Below are 16,752 nucleotides of genomic sequence, written 5' to 3'. Positions count from 1 at the left end.
TTTGACGCTAAAGCCCTTTTCTCCTACGTATCTGAACTCAGAAAACCACCACCCCGTCCATCCCGGATGACCAAGCACAATCTAAAGCCACCAAACTTGCCTCCTTCTAGAGCAAAATCTCCAACATCCTAACACACCTACCCCCCATTTCTACCCCTCCTCCCATCTTCTTCTCTTCTCTCTCTAATAAGGGAGCATTACTGGAATCATTTGAACCCACATCCGCCATGGAGATTAAAATCATACTAAAGAGAATGAAGCCCTCTACCCATCCTTCTGACCAAATCCGACCAAACTACTCCTATTGGTGCCGGACACTATCTCCAAGCATCTGGCTGATATTATAAACTGCTCCCTATCACAAGGAATCTTCCCAGATGTACTAAAACGTGCCATCCTCAAACCCCTTCTTAAGAAACCGAACCTAGACCCCAGAGACCCCAACAATTTCTGCCCTATCTCCAATCTGCCTTTAGTCGCTAAGATAATGGAAAAATTAGTCAATACTCAACTCACCGACTATCTCGAAGACCATAAAATACTCCACCCAACTCAATACGGATTCCGCAAATCGTTAAGCACCGAAACCCTCCTCATCTCCCTCACAGACCACCTCATCATGGGATTGGACAAAGGACACTCCTTCTTGCTAGTGCTCCTCGACATCTTGGTGGCTTTCGACCCGGTGAACCACTCCATCCTCCTAAATCGTCTAACAGACATTGGGATAACTGGAACGGCCTTTAGTGGTTCGACTCCTTTCTCAGCAGTAGAGGATATAAAGGCAAAATCAAGAGTCCCCATGCATCAATTATTCACTAGGAGTACCCCAGGGCTCCTCTCTGTCTTCCCCCCCCTCTTCAACATCTACCTCCTTCCCCTCTGCCAGCTGCTAACAAGCTTAAAACTAAAACACTACCTCTATGCTGATGACGTGCAAATCCTGATCCCTATAACGGAATCCCTTACGAAAACACTTAAGTTCTGGGACACCTGCCTCCAAGCCATCAACCTCCTCCTCACCAGCCTAAACCTGGTACTTAACTCTGCCAAAACGGAACTCCTCCTCATATCTCCTGAATACAGCGATACCCCTCAGCCGATCCACCCTAACACTTTAATCACACAAACAAGAGACCTTGGAGTAATAATTGACAATCATCTGAACTTAAAGAAGTTCATCAACCACACAACCAAGGACTGCTTCTTCAAACTACAGGTGCTAAAAAGACTCAAATCGCTTTTGCACTTTCACGACTTCAGAACTGTCCTCCAGGCTGCCATATTCTCCATTGCAATTCCATTCTACTAGGTCTCCCCGCCTCCTCCACCAAACCTCTTCAGATGCTCCAAAATGCAGCCACTAGAATCCTAACAAACACTAACAGAAGAGATCAGATTATGCGCATCCTCAGAGATCTACATTGGCTACCAATAAGCTTTAGAATCCTTCACAAATCCCTTACCATCATTCATAAAACCATTCACCACCAGGTCCCCCATCGACCTGCAACATCCACTCAGACTCCACACCTCTTCAAGACCAATCAAGGAAGCTTATAAAGGATCCCTGCACGCCCCTTCTACCAAATTCACCCATCGGTCAACCAATAGAGAAACGAGCCTTCTCGACAACGGGACCAGCCATCTGGAATGCTATCCCCCCCCCGATCTCAGACAGGACCCCTGCTTGCTGACATTCAGAAAAAAACTTAAGACCTGGCTGTTTCAACAAGCCTTCCCTAACCCAGGCCTACACCTGCTATGCCACAGACCATTCACTAAGGCCCGCTGCCCAGTGCACTCCATCTCAGACATTATAATTGATTTGTTATAGCTACCAAGTTACCTTTCTTCTTCTGGCCTCTTCATCATCCTAGTTCCAATACCATTGTTTTATTGTAACTTTTTGTCTCTTTTTTGCCTCTTCTATGTTAAGGTTCCCTGTAAACCGATATGATATGATCTGTATCATGAATGTCTGTATAAAAAAAGTACTAAAATAAATCTATATAAATAAAAATGTTAAATAGTTTGGACAAAATCGCTAATCTCAGAAACCACTGAACCGATTGCTTTCAAATTTGGACACAACCTTCATTTCGCATACAGGAAGGTTCTTCTGTACTTACATTACAGATATGTCACACCTGTGACCGTAAAATAGGTTTAAAGATTTTTTCTAGAAAACAGCGACATCTGCTGGACGTAAGTGCCATCTGTTACACCTTACACTAACACACGCTACACTAATTTCGCCTGTCCAGGTTCACGTTTCACTTCCATTTTAACACATTCGCGCACTTTTTTTGCTGGAAGATAACTATTTCCTTTACAGATAAAATACACCCACCACCCTTCTCACACACCCCCACACACATGCCAAATTTATTTACTTCCCAGGCCCTCACAACACACACAAAACCTGACAGAAGTCCGGGAGGCTCCAGCGGGGGACCAGGACCGGTCTGGGACACATCTCCTGCACTACAGCCATCGGCTGCCAGCAATCAACATGGCGCCGACGCCCTTTCTCTTACTATGCCACTCGGGGACACCAATGGCAGCAGTAGCCCATGTGACATAGTAAGGGCAAGGGCCCCTCGGCGCCATTTTCAGGACTGGCAGCCGGCGGCCCTTTGCCCTTACTATGTCAGAGGACCTACCGCTGCCATTGCTCCACCCCACTGGCATAGTAAGGGCAAAGGGCTGTCTGAACCCGTTTCAGTGCTCACAGCCGACGGACCAATGCCAATACATCACTCCCGGACCGCTCCTGAACGCCCGCTCCACCGACTGACATTTTTATCAGGTCTTGGGGGTCTGGAGGGTGGGGGGGGTGGTAATGAATTTATTGCAAACATCTTGGGGAGGGGTCACAAGGGGGGGGCAGGTTTCATTCGGCAACTCTGGAGGGGGGCAGGGGGGTGGGCTACTGTTTTTCGCAGGGCTGGGGGAGGGGGGGGCAGGAGAGTGTGGGGTGGTTAGTTTAAGAGAACGTTTCTCATAGGGTTGTTTTTTGGAGGAAGGGGGAGGTTCACACACAAATACATACACTAAACTTGCACGATCTCGGGAACGCACCAAAATAGCTCTCCCCAGACCACAAAACAAATTTGGGAGTGCAAATTTGGTTAGGCACTCCCCTATTTGGCTACATAACGCGCACAGACGCCCAGGGACAGACCACATGTAGCACCAACAATTTTAATTTCCCAGGTCTTGGGCGGGGGGGGGGGGGCAGGAGGGTGGGGAGTTATTTGATTTAAAGGGTTGGGATTGGGTTTTTTGGGGGGTGGGGGGGTTCCCACAGAAATAGAAAGACAAAAGTTTTCTGATCTGCAGGGTAGGCAGTAGGCGGGGGGAGGTGACAGTGAGGTGAGGGAGAATGAGGGGAAAGGTGAGTGTGAGGGGAGAGAGTTGGAGTGGGGACAGGGGAGGGAAGGGGGGTGAGTGACCAAGAGGGAGGAGGAGGAGTGACTGAGGTAAATGAGCAAGGGGGATGGAGGGAAAAGAACCTGACTCTGCTACTGCAACGCGTGGCCGGGTACCGCTAGTAAATAAAATAATGACCAACTGGCCCAACCAGTCTGTTCATTTGTCATTTTCAATGTGGGGTAGATAAGCATTTAGAGTCCCATACTTAAACCAGCTTCTCTCTCCATATGTCTCTGTCTTTTTAACATGTTCTACCACTGCCCTCTATATCTGTCCAAAACTTGTTGAAATTCTGTTACGGTGCTGGCCTCCACCACCTTCATTACAGGCATTGCCTTCCTCTGATTCTTACAAGTTCCGTACATAGTCCAATATGCAGGCCCCCTCCCATATATTATCACCAAGCTTTGTAATCCAGGCAGTTCCCAAAACTGAGACTGTTGTTCAGAATATCAGCCTGCTCCATGCTCATTGTTGATAGGGTTATAACAGTGGCTGTTCTATGTAGGTTACCCCTGTTTTATTGAAAGTTACTTGCCACGCTTTGCATATCAGCTTGTATTCTTTCCTTTTTGACTTTCTCAAGTTCCATACGATTGAGTAAATACTCAAGCTCCCTTCATTATTTTTTCTGTTACCCCCACTTGCCTTTACCACTGCACTCTATATCTGTTCCAAGCATGTTTAAATTCTATCACAGTTATGATTGCCATTACTTACAATGGTAGGCTGTTAAGGACATCTAACAACATCTCCGTAAAGAACTATTTTCTCATGTTTCCTTTTTTCTGCTTCTTCCTATCATGACCCCTTGCCTTGAATTTTCACTTCTATGGAAAATTTCATCTTTTCTTTATTGAAGCCTTTCAAATATTTGAATGTTTCTATCTTATTTTCTCTTTCCCTTTTTTCCTTCAGCAAACACATTTTCAGTATCTTATGCCTCTCTTTATAAGGTTTGTGTTGCAGGCCTTTTATCATATTAGTATCCCTTTTTTCTGAACTGCTATTTTCTCAAAGCTCTTCAGAAGTTATGGCCTCCAGAAACAAATATAGTACTCAAGGTAATATTGCTTTTTTTTTTCCTGCCGATGATACCTGGGCAAGACACTTAACCTTTCATTGTCTTAGGTACAAACTTGATTCACTGAAGCTTTTCTTCCATTCTGATATGGGTAAATACCTTGATAAATCAGGCCCTTAGATTGTAATCCTTCTTGGGTAGAGGACTACCTACTGATTATAACTCGCCTTGAACTCAGATTTGGAAAGGTGAGTGAGCAAATCTAAAATCCAAATCCACATTCTTAGTTATGCCCGGTTTTTGGATTCATGCAGGTTTTGGTCTGGCAAGTTTTCTTCTGGCATCTCTGTAAAGCAGGATGGTGGGCACCAGCAGTCCTTTTGTGGAGCCTGCAGGTTGGCCAGAGATGGGGCTGGTCAGGGCACCGGAGGGAGAAAGTCTGTGCAATGAAGCCAGAGTTCCTCATTCCTGCGTAGAAGCCATAGGAGGCAGTTTGTCCAGCTTTTATGAGGAGTGGGTAAGGGTAACCTCAAGCCATTAGGTCCTGGAGGTGGTGAGAGGGGCAAAGTCTGCTCCCCAAATATATTAAATAGAGTAGTAGTGAAAATTCACCCAAAATTCCTGATAAAAGTGGTTTCTCAATTCCATATAAATCAAGAAATAGGCCTACCATTTTTTTTAAATCACATGCCTCTGAAGCAGAACTAATTTCAACCTTTTTTTTTTCCTTGCCACCCAATAAGGAGAAGGAGGTGATGAGAGAAAATTTCTGTAAAAGAAAACTGTTTCTGTAAAAGAGCTTTTCTTTTCAACTTAAGGACATAAGAACATAAGAAAATGCCATACTGGGTCAGACCAAGGGTCCATCAAGCCCAGCATCCTGTTTCCAACAGGATGCTGGGCTTGATGACTTAAAATAAATCGGAGAAAATCTCAGGATTCATCTTCCCTGTACGTACCAGGATCAGTCCAGACCGCTGGGTTGTGTCTCCCTTCCAGCAGATGGAGTCAGAGAAAAAACTGAAAGGCACCCTCTCTTACCCTGGTATGCCACCTGTGATCCTTCAGTATTTCTCTGACTCCAGCAGATGAGGGTGACAGAACCTGCGGTCCTGATTCATTAGAAAAAAAAAAAAGAGCAAAGCAAGCCAGGAATAGTAAGACCTAGAGGAGTTTGCGTTCTACCAGTGGCTAAATCAAGCTATTAAAAAAAAACACGGCTGGGGTTAGATACCCTGTTAGCCGTTTTCCCGGAGCTGCTTCTTCTGCCGGTGAGTAGGGGATTAACCAGTGGGCTGGTCCCTCCCCTTGCACCCTGAGACGGCATAATTCCTCGGTGGGGGGGAGCTGCCTGTGCCACGATTGAGGTCCCAGGGGTGTGTTTTACCCTGGGTGGCTGTCAGCGTTTTTGAAAATTAAAAAAAAAGTCTCTTACTACCATGCACACAGGTTTCCTGGGCTCCAGAAGGGCGATTTTTGCCGCTTTTTTTGGCCTCATGCTCGCTCCCTCTCCGGGCATGCCGCGGGATTCGCCGTGTTTAGCATGCGGGGAGCCAGGGGCACGGCTCTCCCGTGATGACCTTTGTAAATGGTGCCTCCTGGGAGAGGAGGGACCATCGGGGAGCATCAGCGGGTCATTTTCGGCGCGCTCCCGGGCCACAGGGAGGAATTTGCACCACTGCGGCCTCGGCTTGCCCTGTCCCCGTCTAGCTTGGGAACGGCGGCCATTTTGCCTCTACCATGCTCCAGTGGAGGGCTGGATGCAGGGGGAGGGGAGATCCCTCCTCCTCTCTACCCACCGAATTTGAGCCCAGTTAGACAGCGGCTCCCAGTGCCTGCCTTCCCTCCGAGCTCTGACCCTCCCACCAGGAGCAGGGGGCTTTAAAGAGGCAGTGTCCCTTTTCTTCCAAATTTGTGCTTTTAATGCACAATGCCTTTTTGGAGGCTGAGTTGCAGGCTGAGGAGCCTCCGCCTGCGAAGGTGACTAGGCTTTCTGGGCGTTCCGATTCCTCCAGAGGGAGGACAGACTGGGAGGTTTTGGATCCCTCCGGGACCCTGGCTTCCGATCCACCAGATCCCCCTTCGCTGGACTCTCTCCTCATGGATATTGGCAGGGATGTTGATGAGCCCACCCCAGTTGAGGTGGATGACCCGAGGATCCTCAGGTTGTTTCGGAGAGAGGAGCTTGATCATTTAATCCCTCATGTTCTGATGGAGCTCGGTATTGAAGCACTGCAGCCGAGCTCTGAGGCTACTAAGGGGGGACCCTATTCTCTCGGGGCTTCGGGCCCCTCCTAAAGCTTTTCCTTTTCATCCGATGCTACTGGAACTAGTGACCCGAGAATGGGAGGCTCCCGAGACCAGCCTTCAGGTGGGGCGAGCCATGGAGAAGCTCTACCTGCTGCCAGACAAGTCCATGGCAGTCCTTATGGTCCCTAAAATGGATGCGGCCGTTTCAACCATCACTAAGCGGACGACCATTCCAGTAGCAGGGGCTGCCACTCTGAAGGATCTTCAGGATAGGAAGCTGGAGGTCCTTCTCAAGTTGATTTTTGAGGTCTCGGCGCTTTGCGTTACGGCGGCGGTCTGCAGTAGCCTCATGCAAAAGGAAACTCTTCGTTGGGTGCAGCAGTTACTCACCACACAGGAGTTGCCTCCAGTGGAAGCGGAGCAGGCAGATCGCATGGAAGCAGCTGTGGCTTACACCGCGGATGCCTTGTATGATCTTTGGGCGTCTTCGCGCACTATGGCTTCGGCGGTCTCTGCTAGAAGGCTTCTGTGGCTCCGCAACAGGTCGGCCGATGTTTCCTGCAAGGCCCAGCTAGGCAGTCTCCCCTTTAAAGGGAAATTCTTGTTTGGGGTTGATTTGGAAGCCCTTATCAAATCCCTTGGGGACAATAAGGTGTACGAGTTACCGCAGGACAAGCCTAGAACCTCCAGGTCCTTTGGGTCGATGCGCCCTCGGTACCGGAGTCAGCGCAAGTTTCAGCAGACCAGGGTTCCGGCCTTCACTCCACGTCAGCCATCGATGAAGTCTCAGGCTTGGTCTGATTCCTTTCGCGGCCGCAGGCCTCTCCGCGATGGGGGTCCTCAGGGATCTTCCAGGGGCAAGTCCTCCCAATGAAGGTGTCCTGTCCCACTCCTCTGTTCCGGTGATAGGTGGACGCCTGTCTCTATTCTTCAAGGAGTGGGTCAAGATTACGTCGGACCAGTGGGTTCTAAGCATCGAACACGGCTATGCTTTGGATTTTGTACGCCCGTTGCAGGACCTGTTCTTGATTTCGCCCTGTGTGGCCCGTGCGAAATGTACAGCGGTGCTTCAAACCCTGGGCCGATTGAAAGCACTGGGAGCCATTGTCCTGGTCCCATCGGAGGAATGCAGGACTGGCAGGTACTCCATATATTTCGTGGTTCCCAAGAAGGAAAGCTCCTTCTGCCTGATCTTGGATCTGAAGAAGGTGAACAAAGCGCTTCGGGTACCCCGTTTTCGCATGGAAACTCTCTGCTCAGTCATTGCGGCCATCCACTCTGGCGAATATTTGGCTTCTTTAGACCTGACGGAAACGTAACTTCACATAGGGATCCGTGAACAGTATCTGCGGTTTCTCTGGTTCATGATTCTGGGCGAGCATTATCAGTTTCTGGCACACCCGTTCGGATTGGCGACAACTCCCCGCATCTTCACCAAAGTAATGGTGGTAGTAGCTGCGGCCCTCAGGCGGAAGGGGATTTTGGTTCATCCCTATCTGGACGATTGGCTCATCTGTGCAAAGTCGGAGGAGCTTTGCAGGGCAGCAGTTCAATCAGTAGTGGCCCGGCTCCAATCCCTTGGTTGGGTCATCAATTTTGCCAAGAGCCAATTAGTCTTGTCCCAGGTGCTGAACCTCTTGGGTGCTCGGTTCGACACATCGGTCGGCAAGGTCTTTTCTCACGCAGGAGCGAATCGACAAGTTAATGGCGCAGATCCGGCAGCTGTTGTCTCTACTGTTACACCGGGTTTAGGATTACTTGCAGGTGCTTGGTTCTATGGTGTCTACTCTAGAATTAGTCCCTTGGGCCTTTGCTCATATGAGACCCTTGCAGAGGGTGTTACTTTCTCATTGGGACCCAAAGTCAGAAGAGTTCCAAATCCGATTACCGCTCTTGGAACCTGCCAGGTCCAGTCTCCGTTGATGGTCGATTCTGGCCCTCATGCAGCGCGGGATGGACCTGGAGGAGCCCCAGTGGGTGGTTGTGACGACAGATGCCATCCTTTCCAGCTGGGATGTGGTTTGCCAATCGAGGGCAGCACAGGGCCATTGGACAGGGCAGCAGGCGAAATGGCCCATAAATTGCTTGGAAACTAGGGCAGTACATCTGGCATTGCGCAGTTTCCTTCCCCTGGTGAGCCGTCAATCAGTGTGAGTATTGTCTGACTATGCGACAATGGTGGCTTACATCAATCATCAGGAGGGAACCAGAAGTCGTCCAGTGGCATTGGATTCGATCGGCTAATGCTCTGGGCTGAGCACCATCTGATCTGGCTGGCAGCTTCCCACATAGCCGGGGTCGACAACGTTCAGGCGGATTTTCTCAGTCACCAGCATCTCGATCCCAGAGAGTGGGAACTTTCTGAGGAGGCGATGCATCTCGTGACTCATCGGTGCAGTGTTCCTCAGAGAAATGCGAGGGCGGCTCAGTTCTTCAGTCTCAGGAGGGAACACAGGGCGGAAGGTGTCGACACTTTGATCCTGCCGTGGCCTCACGACATTCTGCTATGTCTTTCCTCCGTGGCCGTTGGTGGGCAAGGTCTTGCGAAGGATAGAGGCTCACACAGGCTCAGTCGTTCTCGTGGCTCTGGAGTGGCCACAGTGGCCGTGGTTTGCAAATCTGATCAACTTTAGTGGTGGACGATCCTCTTCGGCTCAGTCATCTACTGAATCTTCTTCGGCAAGGTCCAGTATTTTCGATCAAGTGGATCGCTTTTGTCTAGTGGCTTGGCTTATGAGAGGTGGCAGTTGAGGAAGAAAGGTTATAAGATTTCCGTTATTTCCACCCTCCTGCAAGCATGAAAAACGTCTACCTCGCTCACCTATGTTAGTCTGGAAGGTTTTCCATTCCTGGTGTAGCGGGTTGAATGTGTACCTGTGGCGCGCCTCAATTGTCCATATTCTGGCGTTCTTACAGGAGGGTCTGAAGAAAGGCTTGGCATGCAGGGTTCAAGTAGCGGCCCTGGGATGTTTGTGGGGGAAGATTGACTGGACATCCCTGGTGGCTCATCCGGATGTAACTCGTTTCCTGAGAGGTGCTAAACATTTGAACCCTCCAGTTCGTTCAGTGTGTCCTCCTTTGAGTTTGAATCTGGTTCTCAGTGGCTTGTGCAGTCTTCCATTTGAGCCTTTGAATCAGGCCACCTTGAAAGACTTGACACTTAAGACTATTTTCCTGGTGGCTATCACTTCGGCACGGTGCATCTCTGAGCTTCAAGCGTTGTCAATTAGGGAACCTTTTCTCCGGATTTCAGATTCAGGGGTATCCTTTTTAAAGGTGTCCTCCTTTCTACCAAAAGTCGTGTCAGAATTTCATTTGAATCAGACCATGGAGTTGCCTGCCTTCACGGATTTGGATCAGAATTTGCCTCAGACTTGCAACTTGTGAAGATTAGATGTGCGGCAGATTCTGCTTCACTATCTGGAGGTAACCAATGCTTTTCGTTTGTCTGATCATCTGTTCATTTTATGGAATGGTCCTAAGAAAGGACATAAGGCAACTAAAGCCACTATTGCCCGATGGTTGAAGGAAACCATAAGTCTGACATATATATGTCTTGGGCGTGCAGTACCGGAAGGTTTAAAAGCACATTCAATTCAACCTCAGGCGGCGTCTTGGGCGGAGAGTCAGTTTGTTTTGCCGCAGGAAATTTGCAGAGCGGCTACTTGGAAATCTTTATACATTTTTGCTAAGCATTACAGTTTGGACGTCCGTGCTCCGGATGGCAACTGTTTTGGCAGTAGTGTTCTTCAAGCAGGACTCTCCAGGTCCCACCCCATTTAGGGCAGCTTGGGTACATCCCAGTGGTCTGGACTGATTCTGGTACATACAGGGAAAGGAAAATTGGGTTCTTACCTGCTAATTTTCGTTCCTGTAGTACCAAGGATTACTCCAGATGCCCGCCCATGGAATCTGGAGAGTCTGTTCGCTATCGTTTTTTTATTCTGCAGAATATTCTTAAGTGGACAGCATTTACGTTGCATATGGAAGTACTCCCTCCATGTACATAAATTCCAGAAGTTATGCAGTTCTTTAATTAGGTGGTTTGATATAGGCATTGGTTCTTATGTTGCGATTATGATATGTTTCATTCTGCTATGGTATGGATTATACTGAAGGATCACAGGTGGCACACCAGGTTTTTTCTCTGACTCCATTGCTGGAAGGGAGACACAACCCAGTGGTCTGGACAGATCCTTGATACTACAGGAACGAAAATTAGCATGTAAGAACCCAATTTTCCTTTTTAATCCAGTTAAACAGAGACTTCCAGTTACTAAATAGAATTTTTACTTGGCTATCAGACTGTATCATCTTTTTATGATACAGGTAAAAATCTCCCTGACAAAGTCAAAGCACATTAAGTTCAAGTAATTGCACTAGCTTCTGAGTGTTTGGTTCAGTACATGACACCAGTAAAGCGGTTTCCTGATCCTCTATTCATACTTTTGCTAAACACTACTGTTTCACAACAAACAGCACTAAAAATCTATTCCAATACATTTTTCCACCTCCTCATCCTTCATACTGGGTTACAAGAAAATACAAAAGAGGATTAAATTAGTTTATTGCAACCATCAGCCTGGGAGTCCCCAATTGTGTGGCTGATTTTTCATCCTACTTGGTCATAGAGAAAGCAAAGTTGCTTATCTATAACAGATGTTCTCCAATAAGCAGCAAGACAAAACAGACACAATCCCACCCTTAGTGTTGAATCTCAGCTAGTGAAATGATTAAGGAGAATCATGTGGGGCCGTTGCACAGTAACTGCCATGCATGCTCAGGTTCTCTCACCTGTGTTTTTTTTTTATATTTCAGGTAAATTTTGAACAGGATGGAAATATTAAGTTCCTAAAACTACTTGGATACAGCAAGGAGCAGCTGAAGAAGAAGGTGAGTCACTTGTCACAGTTATAGTCTGAGTTCATGAACTGGCAATACCTAACTTGAATTTACCACTATTTTTTATAATTAAGTAACTAAGTGTGATAGAAGTGATCTTTAACATTTCATGCATGGTTTGAAGTTCTTGCTCCAGTGGTCTTATTTTTAGAAAGTGCTGCTTATTTATTCTTTTCACTGCTGCTTTCCTTTTTCCGTCATATAAGCAGGGTTAAATTAGACATGATCTGTTGGTGACAACATCCAGCGGCACCAAACAGATTTTTCTCTCTAAGCTAGTAGAGCTTTGAGCTCTATTGAGAATTTGCGGGAGTTTCCACCTGACCATTTCCTCGAGAGGCCAACTTGGTCTGCTTTTTGTCCGTGCACAGCCTGGACATGCACTTAGTCTCTGTATATTTTTTCCAGATTCCTTTAAAATTTTGTTTTATTTCTTCTTTTCTTCATTGTAGCTGCCTTGCTGCCCTGTAACACACATTACAGCTCTTTTCAGTGCTAAAACAAAAAAAAAGAGAAAATGCCTCCTTGACATGACTGAAGAACATCATCTGTTGTATGATATCCCTGCTTCCTCCAGATAGGTCGGTAGACCTCTTCATGTTCTCTTCATTCCAGGGTGTGAAATCACAAACATCTGTCAGAAGCGGCAGTGATCTCTTCTCCCATAGTGCAGCGTCTGCCTCGCCAGGAAATTAGTTGGGCAGGAGCTCCTCATTGACTCGCCTGTAGGCGTCAACCAAAGCCATGGGTTTGAGGGTCACAATTGCCCTGCATAGAGTCAAAACCTGGATTGAGAAAATGTCAGCATTGCACAGTGCACTGATGGATGTACTCAACGCAAGGCACGCTGCTGAATACACAGAGTGCATCGAGGGACATGCACAATGCATCAAGGGATGCACTCCATGCACGGCGCATCAAGGGAGCATTCGTCACGCATGGTACCTTGAGGGATGTGCTCGACACATGGCGCCTTGAGGGACGCACTTAACGCACAATGCACCGATGCATGCTTCACTTGAAGCACTTGGTGCTTTGAAACACTTGAAGCAAACAAAGCATGGAGGCACTCAATGCACTTGATACAGGGCGAAGGAGTAAGCAGGCCACTCTAGGCCAGCTGAAGAAGGGCTTATCATTCATTCTACACTGATAGCTGGGAGCTCCTAATTACACACCAACTCCCTCACCTCAAAAAAAAAAAAAAAAAAAAAAAAAAAAGGGAACCCTACATCAGTTCACAGAGCACATCAGTCAATCAAACAGACTGCAAATGAAATAAAAAAAAATTAAAATTTTCTCCCTGCTATTCAAAGAGACAGAATAATATTTTTCTGCATTGCACAGTCATCCCTTCAACCAGAATCCCAATATCACCCATTGTGGTGAACATTTTCTCAGAGCCCTTGATATTGGGGGTCTTGATCTTCTCATTAAGTAGCGGTGGTGTAAAACTGTAGAGATGATTGACTGAGATTTTATTTTCCTGACAGGGTTCTATGGGTTCACTTTCTGACCCAGGTCTGGATATGCCTGATATCGCCCCGAAACACCTATCATACTCAAGGTTGATGGAACAGGTGGGAGCAAGGTTTGGGCTGAAATTTCAAAGGCATTTACATGCATACATACACTTTACCTACGTTGAAGGCACTTAACATGGTTAAAAGGCAATTGCTGCGGTAGTGTTACATTTACCTATGTAACTCCTTTGACCTGTTAGCATCAGAGTCCCTTCCATACCTTTCTTTTGGTCCCTCCAGTTATTGGATACCCTGTCAGAACCAGAGACTTTCCCAGTCTACAACATTTTGAACTGTTACCAATGAGAATGTGGAAATGTCTGTCTCTGTTATTCTAACAGCTACAAAGCTGAGTCTCAAACAGAGTTCAAATTCTCTGGGGTTCACAGTTGTCCAGCTGTCGCATCACTTAGTCATTGGATCCACCCTGAATAGGGCTCCTAGACATTCTTGGCAGAAAATTCTTCTGAAGCTCCATATTTCCAGCCTGTATGTCTAGGCACTGGTCCTGTGTGGCTTACTCTTCTAGCAACTATAGTCAAAATCTGCAGATTTTTTTCATGCAGTCTGCAGGAGATATTTTTTATTATCCACAACTGCTTTTGAAGGCGGGAGCATGCATTCATCACTTTCTCAGTTCTGACTATGAAATTTTCAACTTTTTCATGTATCAGCTTCAACTGGTGCTCGGCATATAATGGAGTTCAGGGCACATAGCATCCAAAATAATTTCCATGAACAATCACTGGGTGTACCTAGTCAATGTGATAAATTAGGGATTGGAATGTAGCAGTTCAATCCTATTGTGGGTCCTTTAGCACCTTCTGCTCTTAGCAATGCTCATACTTTTGTAGGAGTCAATTCCAGATTTTTCAGCAGTACCAACTATCGCCTCTTCCAACCAAGCCTGGTTGTTTCGTCCCTCGAAATCTGTTTCAAACCAAGACAGAATCCAAATCTTTGAAATGTGGTGTCAGATAACCAAGGACTTCTAAGTCCTCCAAGTCGTGGAGTCTGACTTGGCTGCCATCCTCTCCACACTGCCTGAATTTTGATCCATATCTATCTCACTTGATGCAGTCTCACCAGGAAGTGCAATCACTTCTTCATCAATCAATGATAAAAGTAGTCTCTGTGTCTCTGCTAGACAAGGTTTCTACTTCCCTTATTCCTAATCCCCAAGAACTCAGGATTGGGGCCCATTTCTGGAGCTGAAGCCCTTGAACAAACATGTACTTCATTAGGAATTGCAGATATGTTCCCTCAATTTGCTTTTCCCTTGCATACAAAAATTGAGAATGCATATGTGCTCTTAGGTAGAATTATCTAGATGCTCATTTACCCATCCACCCTTCACATTGCTGCTACCTTCACGTACAGGGTATACCTGTTTGCATTGTCAGAGACTCCGAGAGTCTTTACCTATTGCTGTACAGTGGTAACTGCACGCCTCTGTTGCCAGGGGATGCATATTTTTTCCTGTACCTGAATGGCTAATTGCAGCAAATATGCAAAGCGGCCCATTTTTCTATGAAATTTGGACTTTCTCGTCAATTTCTGAAAGTCAGCTCTATTACTGGCTGGACTACTGAAATCCATTCAACCATGGATAGACTCGCTGTAGGAGGGAGTTTCTGATGATGAATCAACTGTATATGCTAATGTCGCTCACTCACAAATTTCTGACCTCAGAGCATAACAGCTGGAGTGATTCTCGTTACATCAGGACATAGCAGCAATGGTGGCAGCTTTGTGGTCGCACTCACTCGCCTTTATCTTCATTACCTACACAAGGATCTACACTCTTCATGGGATCAGCTTGCCCAATGATTATCTACCACAGTCCAGGTTTCCATTGCAAGAGTTTTGTTTTTTTTTTCTAGTGGTAAAAACCCCTCACAATTCAGGATGGCATGTTGCTTTGTGCTCTTCTTTATACTTGCTAGCGATGGAAACCACCTTCATAGTGGGGGAGACGCTCACATGGGATCGTTTTGATCCCAGGGTGCCGGGTGACATGATTGGAGCCACTATGAGATCAATCTGCTGAATTCAAGGTGATCACACATGCTCAAAGTTCATGCATCATTTTTGAGGGAAGAGCATCATAATTTAAAATGCATACCAAGTTGCTCTGTTTTATGTCTAGAAACAGGGAGGCCCAGAATAATAGCTTGAATATATCTGGACTGTGCTTCTAAAATGGTATTTTCTAACCATGTCCACACCAGTTGTACACCTTTGTTAGTTGCACCTTTCAGTTTTTTCTAACTATTTTTCTCATTTTATCAAAATTTCCATTTTGAAAGTTTAATGCTAGAGCCATGCATTAATTCAAATGTGATTGTTATGATCACTATTGCCAAGAGATCCCACCACCATTACCTCTCACCAAATCCTGTGCTCCACTAAGAATTAAATCTAAAATAGCTCCCTCTCTCATCTGTTCCTGAACCAATTGCTCTATAAAGCTGTCATTTATTCCATCCAGGAACTTTTTTTTTTAATTTTATTTTTATGCATTTCAAAATTTACACATAGTATAACAATGTGAGGCAATTAAAGGTGATACATAAATCAAGAACAAGGAATTAACATCTTCAATATAATCCCATAGGATTATTATAATGCACCACTAGTACCAACCTAAATGAATAAAGGAATGCATGGGGAGATATCAGCCTTATTACAAGGAGCGATAAATAGGAATTAAAGTAAAAGGAAACACTAAGATTATTAGCCTTTTCGAATGCCTAATGTACTGATCAGGTCGCCTTCGGGTGAGCTTCCAAAAAGAATTTTAACTGCGAGGGTTCAAAAAAGATATAATCATTACCCTGATACTTTATATTCTTTTCAGTTAGGCAAAAGTCACTAATAACACTCCTCTTTTGGTAATTGTTTCTTCTTGGGATAATTCCAGTAAATCAGTCACATTCATCGCATTCATCTGTTCTTCCACACTTCCTTGGTCTTTTACAGCTTTCCTCTGAGGCAAAAAGTAAGCTTTAGTAACTAATGGGAGTGCCTCCTTTGGAATTTTTAACTTTTCAGTTAAATAATTTTTAAATAATTCCACTGGTGATATCTGTGGTATGATGGGAAAATTCACAACTCTTATATTCGTGCTCCGCAAGGAGTTTTCTGTATTTTCCAGTTTTTTATTTTGAACATTTTCAGATTGTATTAAGTTCTGTTGATTTTTCTCAATCTGTTTCACTTTCTCTTCCACTTCCAAAACTACTTTTTCTTGTTTAATTATTCTCTCTTCATTGTACCGAGTATTTTTATTTATTTCAAAAGCAGATCTTGAAAGCCCAATAATTGCACTTTCTATCGAGGCTAACGCCTCCCATAAAGTTTCCATTGATATTTTAGGTGGTTTAACCAAGAAAGGTCTTACTTGGATCTGTTCACCTCCTCGCGTGGCCTCAGTATCATTGTCTCGGTTCTCTCCCAACGACAAGTCAGCGGGGTTGGTCGGTTCTAGAAGCGGGGGAAGGTAAGCTCCCTGTGGGAGGACCTTCGGGCTCGCCCTCCTTTCGCTTTTCTCTTCCCCTCCTCGGCAATTCTCCCTCTGTGCAGATAGCTCAGAGGGGCTATCCAAAGATTCCG

At 45.9% G+C, this 16,752-nt stretch overlaps 1 protein-coding gene across 3 annotated transcripts in view; it reads left to right on the top strand.

The window, feature by feature from the left end:
* The window catches only part of SEC31B (SEC31 homolog B, COPII coat complex component), a 319,647-nt gene that overhangs the window by 148,614 nt on the left and 154,281 nt on the right, over positions 1–16,752 (top strand). For all 3 annotated transcript variants that reach the window (XM_029609056.1, XM_029609055.1, XM_029609057.1), the window contains one exon: positions 11,531–11,605. In XM_029609056.1, coding sequence (XP_029464916.1) covers positions 11,531–11,605 — 75 coding nt within the window. The remainder of the gene's footprint in view (positions 1–11,530; positions 11,606–16,752) is intronic.

This window comes from Rhinatrema bivittatum, chromosome 7 (assembly GCF_901001135.1).
Source record: "Rhinatrema bivittatum chromosome 7, aRhiBiv1.1, whole genome shotgun sequence".
NCBI classification, from domain to species: Eukaryota; Metazoa; Chordata; class Amphibia; order Gymnophiona; family Rhinatrematidae; genus Rhinatrema; species Rhinatrema bivittatum.
The sequence above is the reverse complement of the archived record's forward strand: the minus strand, read 5'-3'. Positions and strand labels throughout refer to the sequence as shown.